At 39.7% G+C, this 20,006-nt stretch overlaps 1 protein-coding gene across 1 annotated transcript in view; it reads right to left on the bottom strand.

The window, feature by feature from the left end:
- The window catches only part of TTC17 (tetratricopeptide repeat domain 17), a gene marked incomplete at its 5' end in the record, with an annotated part of 55,085 nt that overhangs the window by 9,904 nt on the left and 25,175 nt on the right, over positions 1–20,006 (bottom strand). Inside the window, 5 exon segments of the mRNA XM_084520794.1 lie at positions 1,514–1,679; positions 2,281–2,531; positions 3,147–3,314; positions 16,985–17,171; positions 19,313–19,537. Coding sequence (XP_084376920.1) covers positions 1,514–1,679; positions 2,281–2,531; positions 3,147–3,314; positions 16,985–17,171; positions 19,313–19,537 — 997 coding nt within the window.

Genomic DNA, 20,006 nt, shown 5'->3' on the forward strand with positions numbered 1-20,006 from the left:
ACAAAGCCTGCATTGCCACGTCTTTAGTAAAACGTTCTGACTAAAGGAAAACTAATTTTGTGAAACACTGGGAAACCTCAGGAGGAAAAGATCCTTTCTTGTCATCAGCACCTTGCACTATCTGATTACAGGTTAACTATCTGCATGAATGGCAAAAGACAGTGAGAGGTATGGAAATGCTACACAGGAATAGGTAAGTAATCAAAGCACTAGTTAGATACAGGACAGATAGCTTCATTTCCCTGTTCTCCTAGGAACTCCCCAGGAAACCTCCAATGTGTTACTTAAACTTTCAGTGATTTAGTTCTCATGAAGAAGATGTCAGCAGACCTTGCCTCTCAGGAGCGCTAGGAAGTTAATGACTTTACAGCTGAGGGATGCTATATAATAAACCCATAAAAGTAGCTCAGGGAGAAAAAATACACTGAGGAGAGGAAAGGTGTGTGTTCACAAATGATAGTTTGTTTTCATGTAATCTTCCCTATTTAAATATTTAATTCAACAACTTACCTTTGTCAGATGCTTAAAAAGGAGCATGTTAAAGATTTAATGTAAAAGACTTCAAAATGTGAACTCACATTCTAGGTCAACAAATTGTCAACGACTAAAATGGATTGGAGAACACGTTTTTGCTTACACATCAACCCTACAGCATTAAGATTTTACATCCTTTGAAATCAAGGTAAAACGAGAAGTATGGGGGAACCATTATTTTGGCTCTTCTAGCATCATTAGGTTCCACAAGTTCCAAATTTTATTCTAAGTAACCATGTGCTGATGATTTCTACCCACCTGAATAGACCAATGGAACTAGCATGCATTATCTTAACAGCTCTCCTCTCTGGTACCTGTTACTTAAGTTGCAAAACCTCCACCTCTCTCTGCAAACCTCCTCACCTATGCTGGTACAAAACTGTGCTCTTCTGTAGCTCCAGTCTTCTGGAAGACAGCACCTAAATTTTCTCTTCTAATATCACCAAATGAATCACAGCAGGATGTAAAGCTTTATATTATTTCTACTAGACCAAGTTCTCTGCTGTTTGGTTTTGAATTGCCTTTTTTTTTATATATTTATATTTTGTTATATTTAATTAATTCAAGCTATCACCCTGTATTTGTCCCTGAAGGTCTCTCTCATCTGGTAAATAAAGCAACTTTACTGCCCATTCAGTTTTAAAGGAAAAAGTCATCCCTTCCACCACCACCCTCTTGCTACTTCTACTGACATTATCCACGTCTTCCATTCTCGCCTTTTATCACTTCATCCCCAGAAGTTCTGGCAATTAACATTTTTCATTCAGCCAATAAAGGTATGCTGTGCATCATGAAGGAGGTGCTGATAGAAGAGATTTCTTAAAATCCCACATTCCCATCTAGAAGGTTTATTTCACTATGTAGTATTTGTGATGCATATATATGATAATAAACCCGTATAATATAAAAGCTGCAAAGAAATAAACCACAATATTCCAAAAGGTGCAAAGGACAGCTTTCTCTAGTTGCAGCAGGTTACCTATTGGTCCAGGAGAAGGTATCTTTGGTCCACTGATCTCCAGGGCAGTTTGGTAGAAATTTTCATTTTCTCCATTAATCCCCTCTTCTCCGTGTCTCCTGACTGGCTCCTGGAGATCCAAACTATCAGCTTTTGGTTTCTTTAAACGTTTGACCTGAAAAGTGATCTACCAAAAGGACAATATTGTCCAGGTTAACATTAACAAGCAGCATTAACATTATCAGCTACAGTATGCTACCTGTTTTAGCCCAAAGATTCAATTTTGAAGATGTTACAGATGAGATTTCTTTCCCTTCCCATCTCAACCCATTCTCACACCACACACACACAGTACACAACTACATGTACTACCTCTAATGTAACAGAAAACAATTTAACTGCTGGAGAAGTGAAACATGTTTTTCATTATATATTTTGTTTGTAACATGATGACAACAGGTATTGCGCCATCTTCATGCTAACCAGAACTTTTGTTTAAAAACCTGTTGCCTTTGCAACTAAAAGCAGTAAGCTTGAAGGCACACAGCATCGTTCAACATCTAAGCTCTTGCTGTTGAGAATTAACACCAATGACATCAGTTTTAGTGATGTGGAAGCCTTTAGAGATTGAAACTACTTGTTCATTTCACTCAAACCATCTCTTAGACCCACAGATGAAAATCATGAAGATTCTATCTAAACCAGTGCTAAAACCCACAAACTGTCCTAGCCTTTCCCTGCACAACAGTAAGCTGGTGCAAGATTTTTATGAACTGATCCAAACTTACCCATTCAGCTTCGTCATCATCACCACAGTCCCCAAAACAGGAGCTAGCCAGTCCATCCTGAGCTCCCTTTTTTAGGACACGGATTCCCTGCAAGTCCATCCGACGACCTTTTACCTCCAGAGCCCCTTCAAAAGCTTCCTGAGGCCATGAGTTTTCAAACTCATCCACCAAAGCCAGCATCTCTTCAGACATATGATCATCATCTAAACCCTCCACTCCTTCTGAATCATTGCTTTCTGGAGTAACTGTGTCTAAAATGGAAAACCACAGAAATGTCAAAAATTCTTTACTTACTGCATCCGTGAATTGTACAAAAAAAATTTCTTTTTTTTTTTTTTTTCTTTTTTCTGTGACCTCACTCTTCCACTTGCATTAACTGAATACTCACTGCATGCTGCAAAACCAGAATGGGACTGGAGAATGCAGACTTGCCCAGTGCAAAAAAGCACCAACCATTGCTTCAGAAATTAACACTTCCAGAGCACTTCCATCAGTCTCCTTTCCAGACCAAAGTTCTGCCCATTCAAGGGTGACTTTTCAAAGATGAATTTTCTAGGCATATATGCATTAAACACTGACTAATGCTCTCTGTACCTTAACCACAGAGACTGAGTTCCCTCACTACTGCCTGGCACAGCTGATAGAGAATTTACTAAGGTACAACCAACATGTCTTTGTAGAATTTTAACCTTTTATTTCATGCATTTTTATGCCAGGCTTGGATAAGAACAGTGAACAGAATGAAGTTTTAAGGGTTATTTTTCACTTGAGAAGAAATGTAGCTTTCTTCGAGGAAGGAAGGCAGCTCTTTGAAAAATCTAGAAACTGATTCACCTGTCAGTACCAATTTTGTTACGCTGACTTACTTTCCAGTCTCAGGATGGAGGGATCCCTTGCTGAACCCTGAGTAAGGACTTCTGGATCTTCTGTACCTCCCTCAGAGTGTCCTTCTGCCACTGCTGTGACTGACTCATGGTGCTCAAAGTATTTCTCCTTGTCATGACTGCCATCTAGATTTTTCTCATGACAGTGACCTGAAAGAGAGGAATTTATTGATATACCACATAAAACTGCTCCTTTTAGACAGGAGGAGCAGAAACTACAATCTTCTGGTTTTCTACATACAGAGTAACAGTACAATTCCACAAGGTACCAAAGACATTGCTAAGAAAAAACAAAACCAAAAAACTGTTCTGCCTCTTCACAAGGCAGATCACCTAAAACAGTTACTGATAATGTACTTAGGTATACACTGTGAGTTACCAATGAAAGAAAACTCAGGTATCTTTTGACAGGTGGTGGCACAGTACCTTGGAAATCATTCTATGTTGGTAGCAATTCCAGTGAGTGTTCCCAAAGCATATTTTCAGTGACACTGGACCATACATGGGGGTTGCCTGCCGTATGAACCTCGCTAGACACTATAATGCTCACGGTGCTTATGTTCACCTTGTCAGCCTTCCAGGTGGGGTTTTGAAAGAGCTGAGCCCCCCGTGACTCCCCCGCAGCTCCACAGGTACCGAAACCCGCATTCCCCACATGCTGCGAGGGGCAGGGAGGTGCCCCTTACTTTGTGGCACAACTACAGAGCTGACACACAGAGCAGGGCCCTGTCTGCAGCCTCTGTCTGTCACTGAGGAGGAGAACAGATATTCTGTGCACCGAGCTGTTGCTGCTTGAAAATCCCTCCTTCCTCCTTTCCATCACCTGTGAGTGAAAATAGCTTCTGTACACAAGTGAATTAAGAAGCACATAGCGAATCAAAGAGAGATTAAACTAAATGGAAGATTATCAAGTGTGTTCCCCAGTCTACCCTTACAAGCGCTATCCCCATTGCTCGATTCATACGGAAAGCGTTATTTCTCCAGCTGGCAGCATGTACCACAAAGAATATGAATGAAGATCAGTGACTCCTTTTTCCTCCACCCAGTGATCCCATGCTCTAGAAGAATGCTTTTAGGCTTCACTCTTTATCAGGCCGGGATGCAGAGAGGCTGGCTGTAACTCTCAGGTAGGTGTCACCCATTCCACCGCTTCCCAGCAGCACCGAGCTGCAGCTTTTTACTGCATGCTCTGTACTTCTGCAGCTGCCAACACTCGGGTGACACCTCGGGAGGAGAAACAGACTGGTATATTCGCAGGGTTATTGCCAAACACAAATATATTCACCTGTACTCATAAATCCTCCGTGAAAACTATTTCTTGCCTTACCTTTTCTGCTATATATAAAAAGTCAAACACGGCTATTAGATGAGTAAACGTTCAAAACAGAAGCTGTTAACTTCAGAAACTGTCCTAACATCTGCCATACAATTATACTCTGCCTTTCCTACTTATTCTATTAGTCAGTGTCTCTTTCTTTAATCCTCTCCTTACCTCCCCCCCCGTGCTGTCAATAAAAAATTAATTGGTTTCATTAAAAAAAAAAATCTCTCTTCAATATATGGAGATCCTCATGATTAATTCATGAAGAATGGTGTGCACAGAACCCTGAAGATGAAACTGGTCCTCCTGCCTGACATCAAAACCAGCCTGATTTTGATGCAAGTCAGGTGCTTCCCAGCAACGCGATGACCACCATTCCCTCTGCTGAAGGTCAGCTCATCACTGAGGTGTGTGTATGTGTGTGTGAGGGGGGCAGCAAAGGGGCTGAAATACAGTCAACGGTTTTTAATTGAGATAAAAACACCAAAATGAGAAAAAAAGCTGGAAATAGCAAGCAGGAGGAAAAAAAAAAATGATGCAGACACTTAAAATTCTACTTAAGACTAACCTTGTTAATATTAATTTACAAACACTGACAGCTAAAAACAGATGATGGGAGTGCTGGCTTTCTTGGGATCTGAGAGCTGCTATATATAGAAACCTGAGTGGCCTCATTTTTCCAAATTACTGCTTCCAGTTGCCTGATGTCACAGGAGGAAAAAAAAAAAAAAAAAAAAAAGCTGGTTGAAAAGACAATGGAAGTTTAAGATCTCTGATGTGCTTACCATGAATCTGGTGGTACCAAAACATCGCAAGTCAGAATTTTACAGCTTGTATCAGCTGCGTGCCTGGAGAACAACTGGGAAGAACACCAGGTACGGGTGTCAGAGCAAGGGAACAACGCAGCCCGAGACTCCAGGAACATTCCCTGGCGGCAAAGCATTGCTTGCGTCACTTCAACACTTGGTGCACACTAGCTGTGTGAAGGACAACAGCAACTGCAACCCTAGAAATGCTCAGTTAAATAGCATCTATAGATGATCAGCCTCTGCTCTACCTTGGGTATTACAAGGCCTGGTTACTTTGGTCCAGTCAATGGAACAAAGATGCTAGAGACAGGACACAACACGCATGTGGCTTTCTGCACTTTTACTCAACTGAAGGAAATGAGACAAATAAATAGTTTGTGCCTGTTTAATATAAAAACTGGAAGGAAAAAGTGAGAAAAGTTCCTAAGCTATACAGCATATCCATTGGTTAGAAAAAACAAATACAGACTCTACACTGAAGCCTGGGGTTTCTAAAGATGGAAAGCAGAAAACTCTATTATATACATGTATTAAAAGCTCTCTACCTCTCACATCATTTGAGCCTGTAATTTTTTGGGCCAATGTGAGAGCACTTGGCCAGCACCACCACAACACAGAGTCATTGAACGGTTTGGGTTGGAAGGGACCTTAAGGATCATCTAGTTCCAACCCTCCTGTCATGGGGGGGAAGGGTGTGTGCGCGCGCCTTACACTCGAAATACAGAAAAGCTCTGCTAGATCGTCCTTTCCATCTAATATTATCCATCTGCTTGGTCTTCAGGACCCCTCCTGAATTTCCACCAAAGCTTTAGTACCTACCAGAGCCAGTAAAGCTAATAAAAAAAAAACAAAACCAAAGCAAGTAGTTTGAATTCACGCTTGTCTTCTGGTGCACACTCAAACCTGTTATTCCTCCAAATGAAATTTAGTAATTTTTTTTTTTTTAGTAGCAGGTGTGACGTATCACTGAGCTCAGTAGAGAGAGGTTTGATTCCCTGAACGCAGGTGAAAAGCCTCATCTATAGACATTTCCGGAGCAGCGCACCAGTAAGTAGTCTTCTTTTCACTTTTGCTAGTCGCTGCTTATGCAGATGCAAAAAGACGTGAGTCAAACAATTAAAGAAGGTGGTATATTATCACTTTAGCTATGAAAATGAGGAATAATTAATGCTCTTATTAGATCATGTGAAAATTTTGGGGTGCTTGCTATAGAAAGGCAGGGTAGTGTTACGGGGAAGCGCTGCTTGAGGGACCATCCTTCAGACAACATCTAAAACGTGGGTTTTGACTTTCACAGCACTGTTAACTCCGGTGATTACACAGCACACATCCCAATTACCTTGACGTTTCAAGGTGAACAGATCATTTCGGAAAGATCTTGTAAGCTATTAACCACCACCGGGTTATTCTGATCACATATGTAGTGGATATTTGGTGGCAAAATAAATTAACATTCTTTAGAATTACACATTTGCTATGGGGAAAAAAACATGCCAGTTATTTTAAGATTACTTTTAAAAGCAATAGCATGAGCAGAAACTAAAAAAGAGACCTATCTTTAGCAGATCTTGCTGCTCTGCTCACTTTAATTAGAACTTATTGTGCTTTTATTAAGATATTTTTTTGCTGTAAAGTTCACGCCTTCCTTTTCTTACTATTTTCCTTTCTTTCTAATTACAGAAAGAATACATATTTACACTTCAAAAAATAAAATCACGTAACTGAGCTTTGAAAGTGGAAACTGCAAACCACTTCTGACGGAACAAGGCTGTCGTCAGGAAGCGGCTCCAAGTGCAGGACTGAACCATGCTCCAGGAGCAGAATCAAAGTAAATTTTGTGCTTAGCACACACGGGAGTGTAAAAATAACGAAACATAACAAAGGAGTTCTCAGTTTCTTTTTAGTGGAAATGATTAATAGCGACAATTGGAGCAGGGAATTAAAGGCAGAAGAAAAGTAGAAGTTCTTAATTACAATTACCTCGCTACGCACTACTGCCATGTGAACGTGTGATAGGTCTATATTTAACTGAGGAGAAATACACAACTCTTATGAGATATTCACCGTGTACTCCAGGGCTCGGAAAAGACACAAAGCAAAAGGACAGGCTACATCTGCAGAAGCATAACAGGGAGGCCAAAAGCAAGCCAGCCCACCCAGAGGTGAGTCCTGCTCTCCCTGAAGCCGATAACTTGACCAGTAGTTTCAAAGCACGCCCAGGCTTTGTGATAATAATACAAATGTACCTCCAATATCTTTTACAGTTGTAATGCATTGGGTTAAGCATTAAAAATCGCATCTGTTGCCCACATACCATCATAGCTATTCCTTTAGAATAACAAAGGACAGAGTGTATTAAGTTCCCTCTTGAGCTTCACGTATTTTTACTGGAAGAGAATGATGACTCTAGTGCCCTAAAATTTAGACTAAGCTTCTGGTATGTTTTCTTCCCACATGGAAGCACTGTTCATTTTCAGCATTTTTCCTTTAATATAAACCCTTCTTTGCAAAACTAGAGGTTACAAGACAAAAACTAAACAAACAAAATAACAAAAACCACAAGCAAACAAAAACCAACAAAACCCAAACAATTTCAAGGGCATAGGGCAGGACATTTTTCTAACCAAAGAATTAAAGAGCACGAATAATGAAAAGCAGTATCAAGCATTTTACAAGTTTTCATCCATTCCTACCTCATCTTAAATTCCTCCCTTCGATGAGCAGCCAATGGCAACTTCTTTAAAGATGCTGAGGGGCACACTCGAAAGCACGTAGTCATACAAGCTCGCTACATAACAAGCTTTGGTTTGGTGCACAGCAAACAACAGCACGATTTGCATGGTCAAAATTTAGACTTCAGCACACAAAAGGAAGCATACAAGAGTTCATTCTTTCGCTATTTATTCCAACAACAGGTTTACAATTAAGAGGATTAAACTGTAAAACAACTGTTCTCACTTGTAGGCAAATAGTTTTTAATGTGATTTGTAGCCAAAAAGATGCCTCTAAATTGGCTTAGCTATAGATTTAAAGATTATCTATGTGTCTCATTACAGCAGTTCTGATTAAACCTTTTAAAACACACAGATGCCACCCATTTATAGCCAAATTTCTTGTTCGTATTAACAGACAGAAACACCTCAGTGTTTTGTAACAGACTAGTCCCTAATGCAGACTGACAAAAAAATTCTCCTTATGAAATATAAGGAGGCGATAAATAAAACATGAAAAAAAGAGGCAGATAAACCTATTTAAATGTGAACACAGTGCAGTTTAAGAAGGGACATACCTCCAAAACTTTCCCAATTCAGCAATACTGTATAGCAGCACAGAAATCTTAAAACAAAACAAAGCAAAAAACCAACAGAACAAACAACCCCCAAAACATCTGTTCCATAATTAAAAACAGGGAGGGGAAAATCAAGGAGGTTGACTATCTGAAGCCTTCACTGTCCTCCTTCCTCGCCACCCACTACAATCGGAGGTTGTTTTATTACGACACATGTCTAGAAGCAATAACTTGCTTTGTGATGCCTGGGAACAGTGCCCAAAACATAGAAACATCTGAATTTAAACTCTCAAATCCTGCCTGCAGATAAGATAGACTAGAAATGTCTCTTTCAGGGTACTCTGGGACTACATATAGAGCAGCAAGGTAAGCAGCACTCCAGCCTGAATTTCAGTTTGTGCCTCAAAGATAGTGTTTTGTTAATTTTTGTTCTGGAGAAAGCGAGCAAGCAAGATAAACAAGCACACGTAAATTTCAAAGACAAAGGCTTGTCCTCAGTGACTCCTCCAGCGTGCTTGATTTTTTTTCCCCCTAACATCAGATAAAATACCTACTTAGTAATTTCTTAACATTAAATACCCGCCTACACTGGATTGCAGTATAATGTATGCTGGGAAGATTGAATGGCGAGTATTTGGTTCCTTGACTTCACACAATACACTTCTGAAACATGTTTCTGATTAAGCCATAGGAATTCTTGCTTTAAGTACCACTATGAAAGGAAAGGCAACAGTGCCCCGTGTTTGTTTCGCTCTTTTTATTTTCCTCCCTCCATCATAAGCCCCATACCTCTTCTTATGCTAAACATTAAATATTCTACAGGACTCAAATTTAAAAGGGGCTAAATACAAAAATAGCCCATTCATGAAAAATAAACCCTACAACAGCTAACGCAATGGAGTCATCTCACTTTCCATTTCTCTCAACATACACAGAGATGCTAGCGAGCCAAGGAACGGCCTTACCTGGATAGCTTTTGACCATGGTTGTCTGTAAGGTTTGTGCTATACGGGTGAATTTAAACAGTATTCTGCAGTGATCTGATTTTGTATTTTTTTTAACAAAATATTTTTGATAGGCTTTGTTTTACGTTCATCTGTGCATCTCTACAGTATATTATACTTCTCAGCCAGAGCAGCTTAACAGTCAAAATTGGTCCACAACAATTGTTAGATTTGCTTGGGACAGATATTTGAGCAACATTGCTCCTAATTGAATACCAAAGCAAAGAGACACTGTCACAAGCAGCAAAAGAATGTGTTAACTAGCCAGGTAGGTATGCCCCTTACTCTTCTAAGACAGCTTTTAAGTGCTTAGTTTGTTTGATGGGCTACATTTTACACAATACCATTAAAGAGCAGAGCTGCTCCTGTAGATAAAATAGACAAAAATCAATTCTGGTTTTGAGGGAGCAATGAAAAACAATGAAAAACAATCAAAATATGGATTAGCTTTTTCGACAGTCCAGGTAGGCAACCCCTGCTGAAGGTTAGGTCAGGCAAGAATACTGCCAATCCCCCTAGTTTAGGATTCAAGAGGAAAACATTCTCCTCATGCTGCCAGTGTTGTACAAAGCTACAGAACAGCCCCTGCAAAAATGCATGGATTTTTCGAAGAATTTCCCATCTCTCCAGAACTGCTGCGTTCAAGAAGCACCTATCCCTTCCCATAGGGAAACTTCGAATTGTCCTAGTTTCGGTCACTAGTAGCCAGAATGGATGATAGATTTCAAGCTTTGAGGACAGTCAGAGCACAGCAGATTCTCGCATGAACCAGGCAACCAACCTTAAAAGGAAAAACAAATCAATAAAGTAGACAGATCAGGGGTAGTTAAGTGCCTGGCACTCCATGGCTCAGCATGCAGTGCTCATTTTAATCTGAGCACATGGCACTGCATGCTGCTTTGAGACAATCTCAACATGACTCATTACAGGCTGAGGCTACACATCACCACTTTACAAGTTCTCGGATTCAAGCGAAGTGAGCACAGCCTTCAAGGTCTTGGCAAGTTGTTAATGAGACCAAACCACGTACTGTCAGTTCTCCTGTACGTGGGGGCCACACGTTCTTTCTCTTCCAAATATACTTTAACCAAATCACTAATTCAGTCTGGGCACGTTCACTACGAAGTTGTTTGTACAAACACAAGCCTGTCAAACATTTGCAGTTGTTGGACCTTTTTAAAAAGGCCCAGCTCCGAGGAGAGCACACCATGCAGGATTAGCAAGAAATTTTAGCAGCTATATGCAAGAAATCACCACCGGCAACAGCAGCATCCTAGAAGAAGATGAAGACAGAAAACAGCAAACGTGTCATTTTCTCTACATTCCTATCACAAAAATGCACCAAGAGCATTGCAGAGAAATGTTAATAAACCTGACAACTGCAAGTATCAGGTTTTGGAAGATTTGGTTGGAAAGAGAACCTTCTCACTTCCATTCTAAACCCTGACGATCCTCCCATTACATACATACGGATGCTGAAGTAACTGAAAGATCCAGACCTGTATCATGAAGAATCACCTGCACTATAAAGGCAGATAAAAATAGGAATTGTCACACTATGTTTAGTCTAATACTGTACTACTTTTCCTTTATATGTTAAGAGTTTTGCATCAGTAAACTCTTGCTGAACTCTCTCTCCATCATGCTCTCTCTGTCCCCTCAGTTCTCCTGAAGCTGAGGCAACGCCTTCTTTCTCCTCCCTCTGCTCCCCTGTGGCCTTCTGATCCCAGGAAAAGACAGAACGAATACAGCACGCTAAATATTGTGGGTACACAGCTCTTCATCGAATACGGTACAAAGTGAGACCGATGACTTTTGGGAACAGTTTTAGGTACACTGGCATGCTGTAAATAAGCAGAGCAAGCACATAAGCTAGCAAGACAGACCTTGCAGGATATACAGAAACTATCTAATGTTAGCACAAAAGAAGGCTGCAGACCAAATTCACCCACACCACGAGCATGTTTGACAAATGCAAAAGAGAATGACATTTAAGGAGTACAGTTATTCTTAAAACAGCATGCTCAGAAACTTTTAAGAGGCACAATGGCTTTCCAACAAGCAGAAGCTTGGAAACAGCGTGCATGAGCAGTGGGCTATGCAAACTCTGGAATACTGTTGTAGCTAAAAACGTGATGTTTAACGTAGCACTACATTCTCTGATTCTATATCTTGAAGATCTCCCAGTCCAAGGTGTGTCTGACAGTTTCAGACACCTCCACCACCTAAGAACATCCGTCTCCAACAGGACAAAAAGCAGTCCTCCTCCCCTGTATCTCCCATCTGCCTGCTTTAGGCAAGACGCTTTCATTCTATGCAGGTACCATTTAACCTTCTCTTACTCCTTTAGCACTGCAGAGCCCAGGGAAGGTGACCTAGATCCCACCTGTGCAGCATCAACAGATCTTTCAGACAGCCTGGCGCTGCGTGACTCCCGTTGCCAGGGATTTGGGAACAAATTCAGCTCAATACCCAGCTCCCTGGTGAAACTCGCAGGGTGGACAACGTGTTCACGTGGGAGAGAGAGGGTGTGGGAATAAGCAACCCAACATTTCACTTCAAATGACAACAGTTGTTTTAGCATTGCTACTGTTTAAGACAGAGCTCACTTTCTCTGTGGTGCTACCTGGTTATTAAATAACAGAAATACTTGCCTTGATGTGCTTCCAAGAGCTTTGACAACCCGTTTGTGTGCTTGATGGAATTCTGCTTGTTTAAAAAACCCACTTTGGGGACTACTCCTTTTGCACCAATTAACTTTCCTACAAGGTAGTGGACAAACAGTAAAACCAACACAAATGAATGGTCACAGACCTAACACTTTTCATTAATATACTCAAATAAATAAGAGCACTAACATTTAACGGTGGTCTGTTTCAGGAGCACTCAAGAATTCTGCCTTTACATGATAAACAAGACAAAGAAAGAGAAAGTTTAGTTTTAAATATGAAGTAGTGTTCAGGTCAGAGTCCCGTGCAATTAGTGTAGGTTCTGGACTAACACTGTAAGTGATGAGCATCCTTGGGGCTGCACGATAAGGCAGCTTGAGAAGAAGGAAGCTAAAATGCCTGTAAAAAAATGTCTAAAAGGACCTCATGCTGTAGAAAACAGAAACAAAATTTAGCAGCCCCTTACTAGGGACAATGGAGTCAGGCATTGCTGGCTGGGGATCAGTGAGTAAGTGAAAGATGTTTAAAAATGTAAAGAGCAAATATTTCACGTCTGTGTTTTAACACACGCTACTGTAAAGGAAATGTATGCTTGTTTTGTTGTATGGAGAGCTTTTGCTTAGTGTTTGAGTAGCTGAAATTGCTATAGGGAGCTTGAAATGATTGTAGCTATTAAGTTAAAAGTCAGAGGCTTCAATTGTGATGCTGATTTAAGTAAGTAATTTAATCTGTCTGTCAGCATACTATCAGAATTTCAAGCAGAGAAATTGACCTTTCAGGTCAACCTTTCTTTTTCAGGTCAACTTTCTTAAAGGTCTCAGCTTATTAGCTGAGTTATTAGAGTGTATGTGCTGGGGGACAAAGGGAAATGCATACACGGCTGAGTGTAAATACCTTTTCCCCATGTTTTATTTTCACAGGAAGCAGATGAAATAAACCAAGACTTTTGATTTCAGGTGGTATAGGGTGTTTGTTCCACAAGAGGGCACTGGAACCATACTTAAAGTGGATCATTAAGCTGCTGTGGAATACTTCACAGAACCAAATCAGAGTAAGAGGAGGTCTGTGCTGCTTTCACATACATACATACTTGCTACTTAGAAGGATTTGGAGGTCTTGATATTACAGAGGTATTCATAACGTACTGACACTGCCTATACCTCCAGAGGAGCAGCAGGAAGGTTTCTGTAAAAGCACTACCCCACCAAGTGGTAAGACTAAAGATACTTGAAGCTTAAAACATGTCATGCTTCATGTTTTAAATACCAATTTATTAATAAGTTTAAGGTTTTGCATTTAGATCCTGTCTAGAAGAACACGAAGGGCATGATGAGCTCTTCTCGTCTGCATGAAGTGACTTGGGTTTGAAATTAAAAAAATCTGCCTAAAACAGAGGCAGTTAGAAAAAACTGTATGAGGCAGAAGCAGACAGGAAGGTAAAAGCAAGCATCCAAAAAAATCAGCACTAGTGTAACGCACTTCCAAAGTCCTGTACACTCATATGAAATAAACGACACCCTGTAATCTACTACCAGGCTCTAAGTGCAAAATTCGGATCCTATATTCCATTCACTGTACCATGCACACAACTCCCACTGACATCTCATGGCAGCAGGGCAAGGAGCTGTGTGTCTTGCTAGTTAGTGGGGTTCAACTGAGGCTTTTGACAGGCCAAACAGAAACACCCCTCACATGGGCCTGCAATCCCAAAGTAGGGCACATGCAGCCCTGCTGCCATTGCTTTCAGAAATATTGAGGAAACGCTTATCAAAATAAGTTTTATGAGAGGCAACCTGTGACGTTCCAAGTCTTAGGTGAAACTTTCAGCGTACCAGGTACTGCAATGTGACTACTCTGTAGCTCTGACACACCTCAAAGGAGATGGATATAAGTCGTTAACAATGTGCTAAAGTGCTTAACAAGAGGACTAGGTGTCAAGCATCCCCAAGTAGCAACACATGATCTATGGGCTATGAGCTCTATGATGGGCTCCCAAAGTAACACGCTGGTGATCCTTGGATTGCTAAGCACACGTTTGATCCTAGTATTGACATATGAGCTGCACTGGCTCTGTATCTAAAGTCCCATACAGAAAGGTGTGTGGAAGTATTGTTCAGATTGCATCTTGTTGTCAAGACGTGAATTCCAGTCTGTCATGGAACTGAACAAGAACAGATCAAGTTGCTCTATGAATCTTTCAAGTCTACACGATATGAACATACTAAGGAATGCTCAAAGTGCAACGGGGAATATTTAATAGTAACATCTAAATATAGTTTGCATTTTTTTTTTAGAATACTAAGTGGTTGAGTAATTGCATGTACAAGTAATAATCCTAGCAAAGGTTTGTGTTAAGTACTTAAGGTAGAAATTCAAAGTTCTCTCTCTACAGTTGTTTTCTTTGGTCTGAAGGATGAACTGAAAACTCCAAAATCTCAGGATACTTGTCAGATTGAAGTGTGAGTTCTGTGTATGCATTCTTGAAATAATTCTGGTTTTGGAGACAACTTCACTTTCACACAGCCTGTCAAGTTTCCTCTCAAGTCTGTTGAAGTTTACAGCAGGAGAAAAACATTTCCCCAAACCTTATGGAAATAAGATAAAAAATGGAAAGGTATATTTGCCTAACTGATTTTTGATTTAAACCACAAATCATTATCAAGGTTGAATTAAACAGCATGTTTATTTTATGTTCTGCAGAAGAACATTTACACTGTCAGGTTCACGCTTTCAGGTTTCTTGCACTCAGACAGAAGACGACCTAAAGGGTATTATAGACAGAAATGGAAGAGAGAGAAATATTAAGACAGGAAGAGTCCCAGGAAAAGGCAAAAATACAGAGTAAAATACTTGTTAAATACTAAAATTCTGACATACAATGATCAAATGAATATGCTATGGCACATTCAGCTCTTTTCTTGAATTACCAGCTTTATGGATTCCTTAATAAACAATCAAAACCCACAACCTACCAGACAAATATATTCACGGTCACTTTGTTAATCTGTGGCCATGCTAGCAAAAAAAAGAAGGATAACACTTCTTTTCATATGGGTTCCTCCTCACATTTAAGAAACACCAACTTCTTAAACTGCATATGCAGTGATAGTCATCTTCAAAATGAAGATCCTGGATCATGAATTAACGGAAACAGAAGCTAATATTCAGCCAAACTACAGGAGTACATTTTTAGGTCTTACAGTAAGATTTAATGAAGAAAACTGTAAAAGATTATTTTGTGGTTCAAAACCAGCCATTGTTTGTTATCTTCTCAGTTCTGTGAATGTATCTTTAAATTAGCCTTTTGGCTAAATTTCAAAATAGAGTTGCTTTCATTGAGGTTTGACTAGAACAATTTTAACCTTTTGAGTTACAACATTTTTTTTTTTTTTAAAAAAGATCTTAATAAAAGACCTTAATAAAAAGTAAACAGACATGATTTTTTCTTCCACATTAGCAAGAGACACTCTTGAGATGAGAAGTTAGATTTCTACTACTGCCTGTGGTATTGGGGTATGTAAGAGAAGGACAGTTCAGTGTTAAGGGACGAAAGGTAGCAGTGTACAAGCTGACGTTACGGAAGTCAGTAAGAGACCCACCAGATGGGCCTTAATACCACTTCCTACACTACATTTAGCCAAACAGCATTCAGTTATCTGTACAACTGCTGTGCTGTCAATCAGCAAAAATGCAGAAGACCGTAGAAGATAGTATTAATCTGATGACATAGTCCTCAAATATCAACTACGCTGGAATCATCCATACCATATCAAGAAGTATGGATGACCTCTGGTCTATGCTTAGACAGAAGAGTTCTAGATGCTAAATCAGAGCAGCTTTTTCCATGTTTTTCCTCTAGAGGTGGAAATATAAATAAAATAAAATCATAAAAAAAATAATCAGAGAAAGTCCTTGCAATACTAAAAATCAAAAGCATTATTGTCAAGTGAGATTTTCATTTAAAAACAAAAGAAAGATTAGATGAAAAGACACTTAGTGACAATTTGGGAGAAATCTGGGATACCAAACCTTGTGTTTGTAAAGGGCTTATTCAAGCAGCCACTAACAACAAAGCGCTGCATGTCAAATATTTTCAAATATTTTAGCTGGGAGAGATTAGGTTCAATGTTGACATTCTTGGCAGATTTTTGGGGGGTGAAGAGCAGTGACCACAGGCCCCATATCAACAAAATACCATTGACATTATATAGTCTATTCCATATAGACTGAACACTAGAAAATGACATACAAAGTACTGAACACACTGAAATGGTAAGAACTAAAACTAGAGCTGCTCTTTACCAATTTCTTCAGCTTTAAGAAAACAAATCCATCCAACTGCAGAATTTGAAGGGATGTACAAAGGGGCCATTGAGTAGCCTAGCAGTAGCAGCCGTGCACTTCCATAAATACTCAGTCCAGCATTCCTCATTTACCAGCAAGAGATATCAGTCAGGCTGTTAAGGTATTACTGACATGCTCAGGAGGTAATTTGCACTCAGTGGTAGCTCTCTAGATATTTAAGAAGTCATCCTCAAGCACTTCTTAATGGACCATAACTTCTCCATTAAAAGTAGTGCCTCAACCCTGGTCCTTATGGGGAAAATACACTACAAAGAGAAGGGAGGATCCTTGGAGAAACAGCACAGTAACCAGGAATTTCAGGTGCAACACTCAAGGCAAAAGGACACTATTTCACTCGTGGTCCATCTTTCAGTAGTTGCTTACCACTGCATGCGGAAGAGGTGATGTTGTAGAGAAAAGGGTAAAACTGCAAACAGCGGATCATCTTCAGGCTGCTTTCACACTCCAGACACTTGGTAGTCAAATCCAGTGCATGTCTGAAGGCCTGCAGGGCTCCACTGATGTTGTTCAGAGCCAGATAGGCATTTCCTAGGCTCAAAAAAGTCAGAGGCTACAAAGAGAAAAGCAATATACCTCAGTGTAAGTATGTTCACCGTTTAAAATAGAATAGGAAAAACCCCTATCAATCCACACCCTCCCAAACTTGGTAAACTTTTTCAATAGGGATTGCCTATTCCTTGAAAGGAGAGCTAACAGCTTGATGTACTGGTGCTAAACAAAGCTGTTCTGACATAAGGCTGTATTCAGGATTCCAATTTTCCACAAAAAAGCTGTTAAACACACACTGGGATGAACCATCATGAACAATGCTTACCGCACAGAGTAATAAAGAACTGAACTGAAACATCTGAGGATATTTTTGAATGATTAAAAGTCAGCACAAATATAAAAATATTACTACAATTTTAGCAGTACAGATAAATTTGAATAGTCAACAATGTTCAGCATTTACTCGAGCAGACAGAGGTTACTGAAAACGCCCATTTCATACTAGCTTAGGGATGTACGTTTATTTTCAGTTCTTTTTAAAACCTCATGCTTTTGTCCATTGCTTTTGGCCATTCTCCACATAATATGTATTTTTAAAGCACAGATCATGAACACCTTTTTTACTGGCTAGAACTGAATCAGCAAATACAGGCACATACTAAGGCATTACTTTTTCTTTGACTGAAAACAGTCTTTTACTTACACAAAGAAATTTGCTACAATTAATAGAATACTAGAATAATTACTATAATATTATAACATGGCAGCCATTTTTTTCCCCTTATGAGGTAGTTTTACATTCATTATCTGAAAATTTGGGGATTGACGAACAGCATCAGATTTTTCAAACTGTCCTTGTATTATTAAGCATCATTCAGACCAAGTTGAGCAACTGCATTCAAAAGTCTAAACTTTTGCTCTCAAAGCACATGCTTAACTCCCTGTAACTGTCATTCATTTTGATTTATATTTACTTTTCATTGTACTCCAGAAAGTTTCATTTAAGCACAATTTTTCCTGCCAGATTCTTTTTTGAGACAATAATCACTTCAGGACTGTAAATGCCTGAAAAAATAGGAGCAGGCATTGTTGTAATGAGGCAGGACTCACCAATACTGTTGAAGAAAAGTCCTAATCCATGCAGTGTGGTCCTAGGTTAACCTTCGTGGCTGTATTTTCAATTGTTCTTCTTAAGGCACGTCACTTAAGTGTAGTTCTTTGTATAATTTGTTTTTGCACTCTTACCTGTGACCCACATGGGCCAGATTCTTTTCCAAGAAGTGCAAAATTGTTGCTGAATGTTATATTAAAAAAGCTTATTCTGCTTCTTGCTTTAAGTGCTAGGTGACTGGCAGCCTGGCAGGTGTAAGCCCTCTGTCTTATCTAACTACAGAGGTGCAAGCACAGGAAAAAGTTATTTCAGCTTCTTACTGAAGCATTGCAAATTTAAGACCAAAACTACTTGCCAGAGAACAGGTACTACGACATGCATATCTAAACCCCAATCTAACCTCAGGTCCCATCTCATTTTAACATTTTTCTCTCTGCTTTCCTTTTCACAATCGTTCTGGCCAGTTCAGCAGTTTAAACAGCTTATACAGTGACTTTTTCCCTTAGATAGGTGACAATCTACAAAATGTTTATAATCTTACCATTCAGAAATGCAATAACTGTTTTAAATCTATGTTTGGAAATTAAGTCAAAATAACTAGGACACACATTTACATCCAGGTATGTACATTAAATCTAGGGACAAATAAAACAGTATATAAAAAAAGCAAACCCAAAAACCAAGTGGCACAGAAAGATGTCCACACAGTCGAAGACCTTACTAACATGTCTGCTACTTAAAGGGTTTAAAAATCAAGACAGAATGACAACAGCATTACGATCTCTCTTTTAAATGACAATGTTGCCAAAATATCAGGACTGGATTCCCTGAAGCCACTGGTGACACAGGCTTTGGGAAGCAAAAGTCTGTCATCTATTCCAGAAGCATTTCTGTTCCAGGTGCCTACATTCTCAGCAACCAGCATCACCAAGTTAGATCAAGAGTGTGAATGAAAACCAACATCCGATCCAAACCACGAGTTGGAAGCTGAGCTGCATGCTTCAGGTAAATAAGGACAAATCCATAACACTCCTAATCGAGTAAAGGAAAGGACATCCACTACTGAACCAACACACACAAAAAAATCTTACCTCGGAGGCATTGATAGCCAAAGCCTGCAGCAAGAGCCTGCTGGCATCCAAATGAAGACCATAATGAATCAAGAGGTTAGCAAGATTGACCAGAGGGATATCCTGATATTCATGTGGAGCCAAATTAAATGCTTTTTGCAAACAGGTGATGGCAAAGGTGCTATTTCCAACTGCACGCCAGTACAATCCAGCTTCATTAAGCACAAGCCACAGAGAATCTTCGGGCTATAGGAGAGTCAGGGAATAGGATGAAAATACCCACAAGAAAGGTGCCTCAGTGAGACAGAAGTGCTCAGTTTGGTGAAAAACAAACAAAACTCACCCTTGCATACTATTTTACTAGATAGATACATATCACACTTCACTCTGCTCACACACTGAGTTTTATCAGTGCACAGCAGATTGAACAAACTGATCCGCACTGTAATTTAGTAGGAGCTGTTGCTCACACACTTTACTCATATGACTGCCTTATGACATGACCACAAAATCCTTTAAAATATGCAACTGATAATGGTTAGCTCACTTCAGAGCCTTAAAATTACACCAACACAGTTCTATGCAAAAATGTTACCAATTTGAAGGTCAGGCAGTTTCCAACCACTAGTTAAATGTCCTTCCTCGTCCTATACCCAACTTCAAGACTGTCAATTTAAGGTTTCAGAATTGCTTTTTCTTAGTTATCTATTTATGT

Source organism: Aythya ferina, assembly GCF_964211825.1.
Source record: "Aythya ferina genome assembly, chromosome: 5".
Taxonomy (NCBI): Eukaryota; Metazoa; Chordata; class Aves; order Anseriformes; family Anatidae; genus Aythya; species Aythya ferina.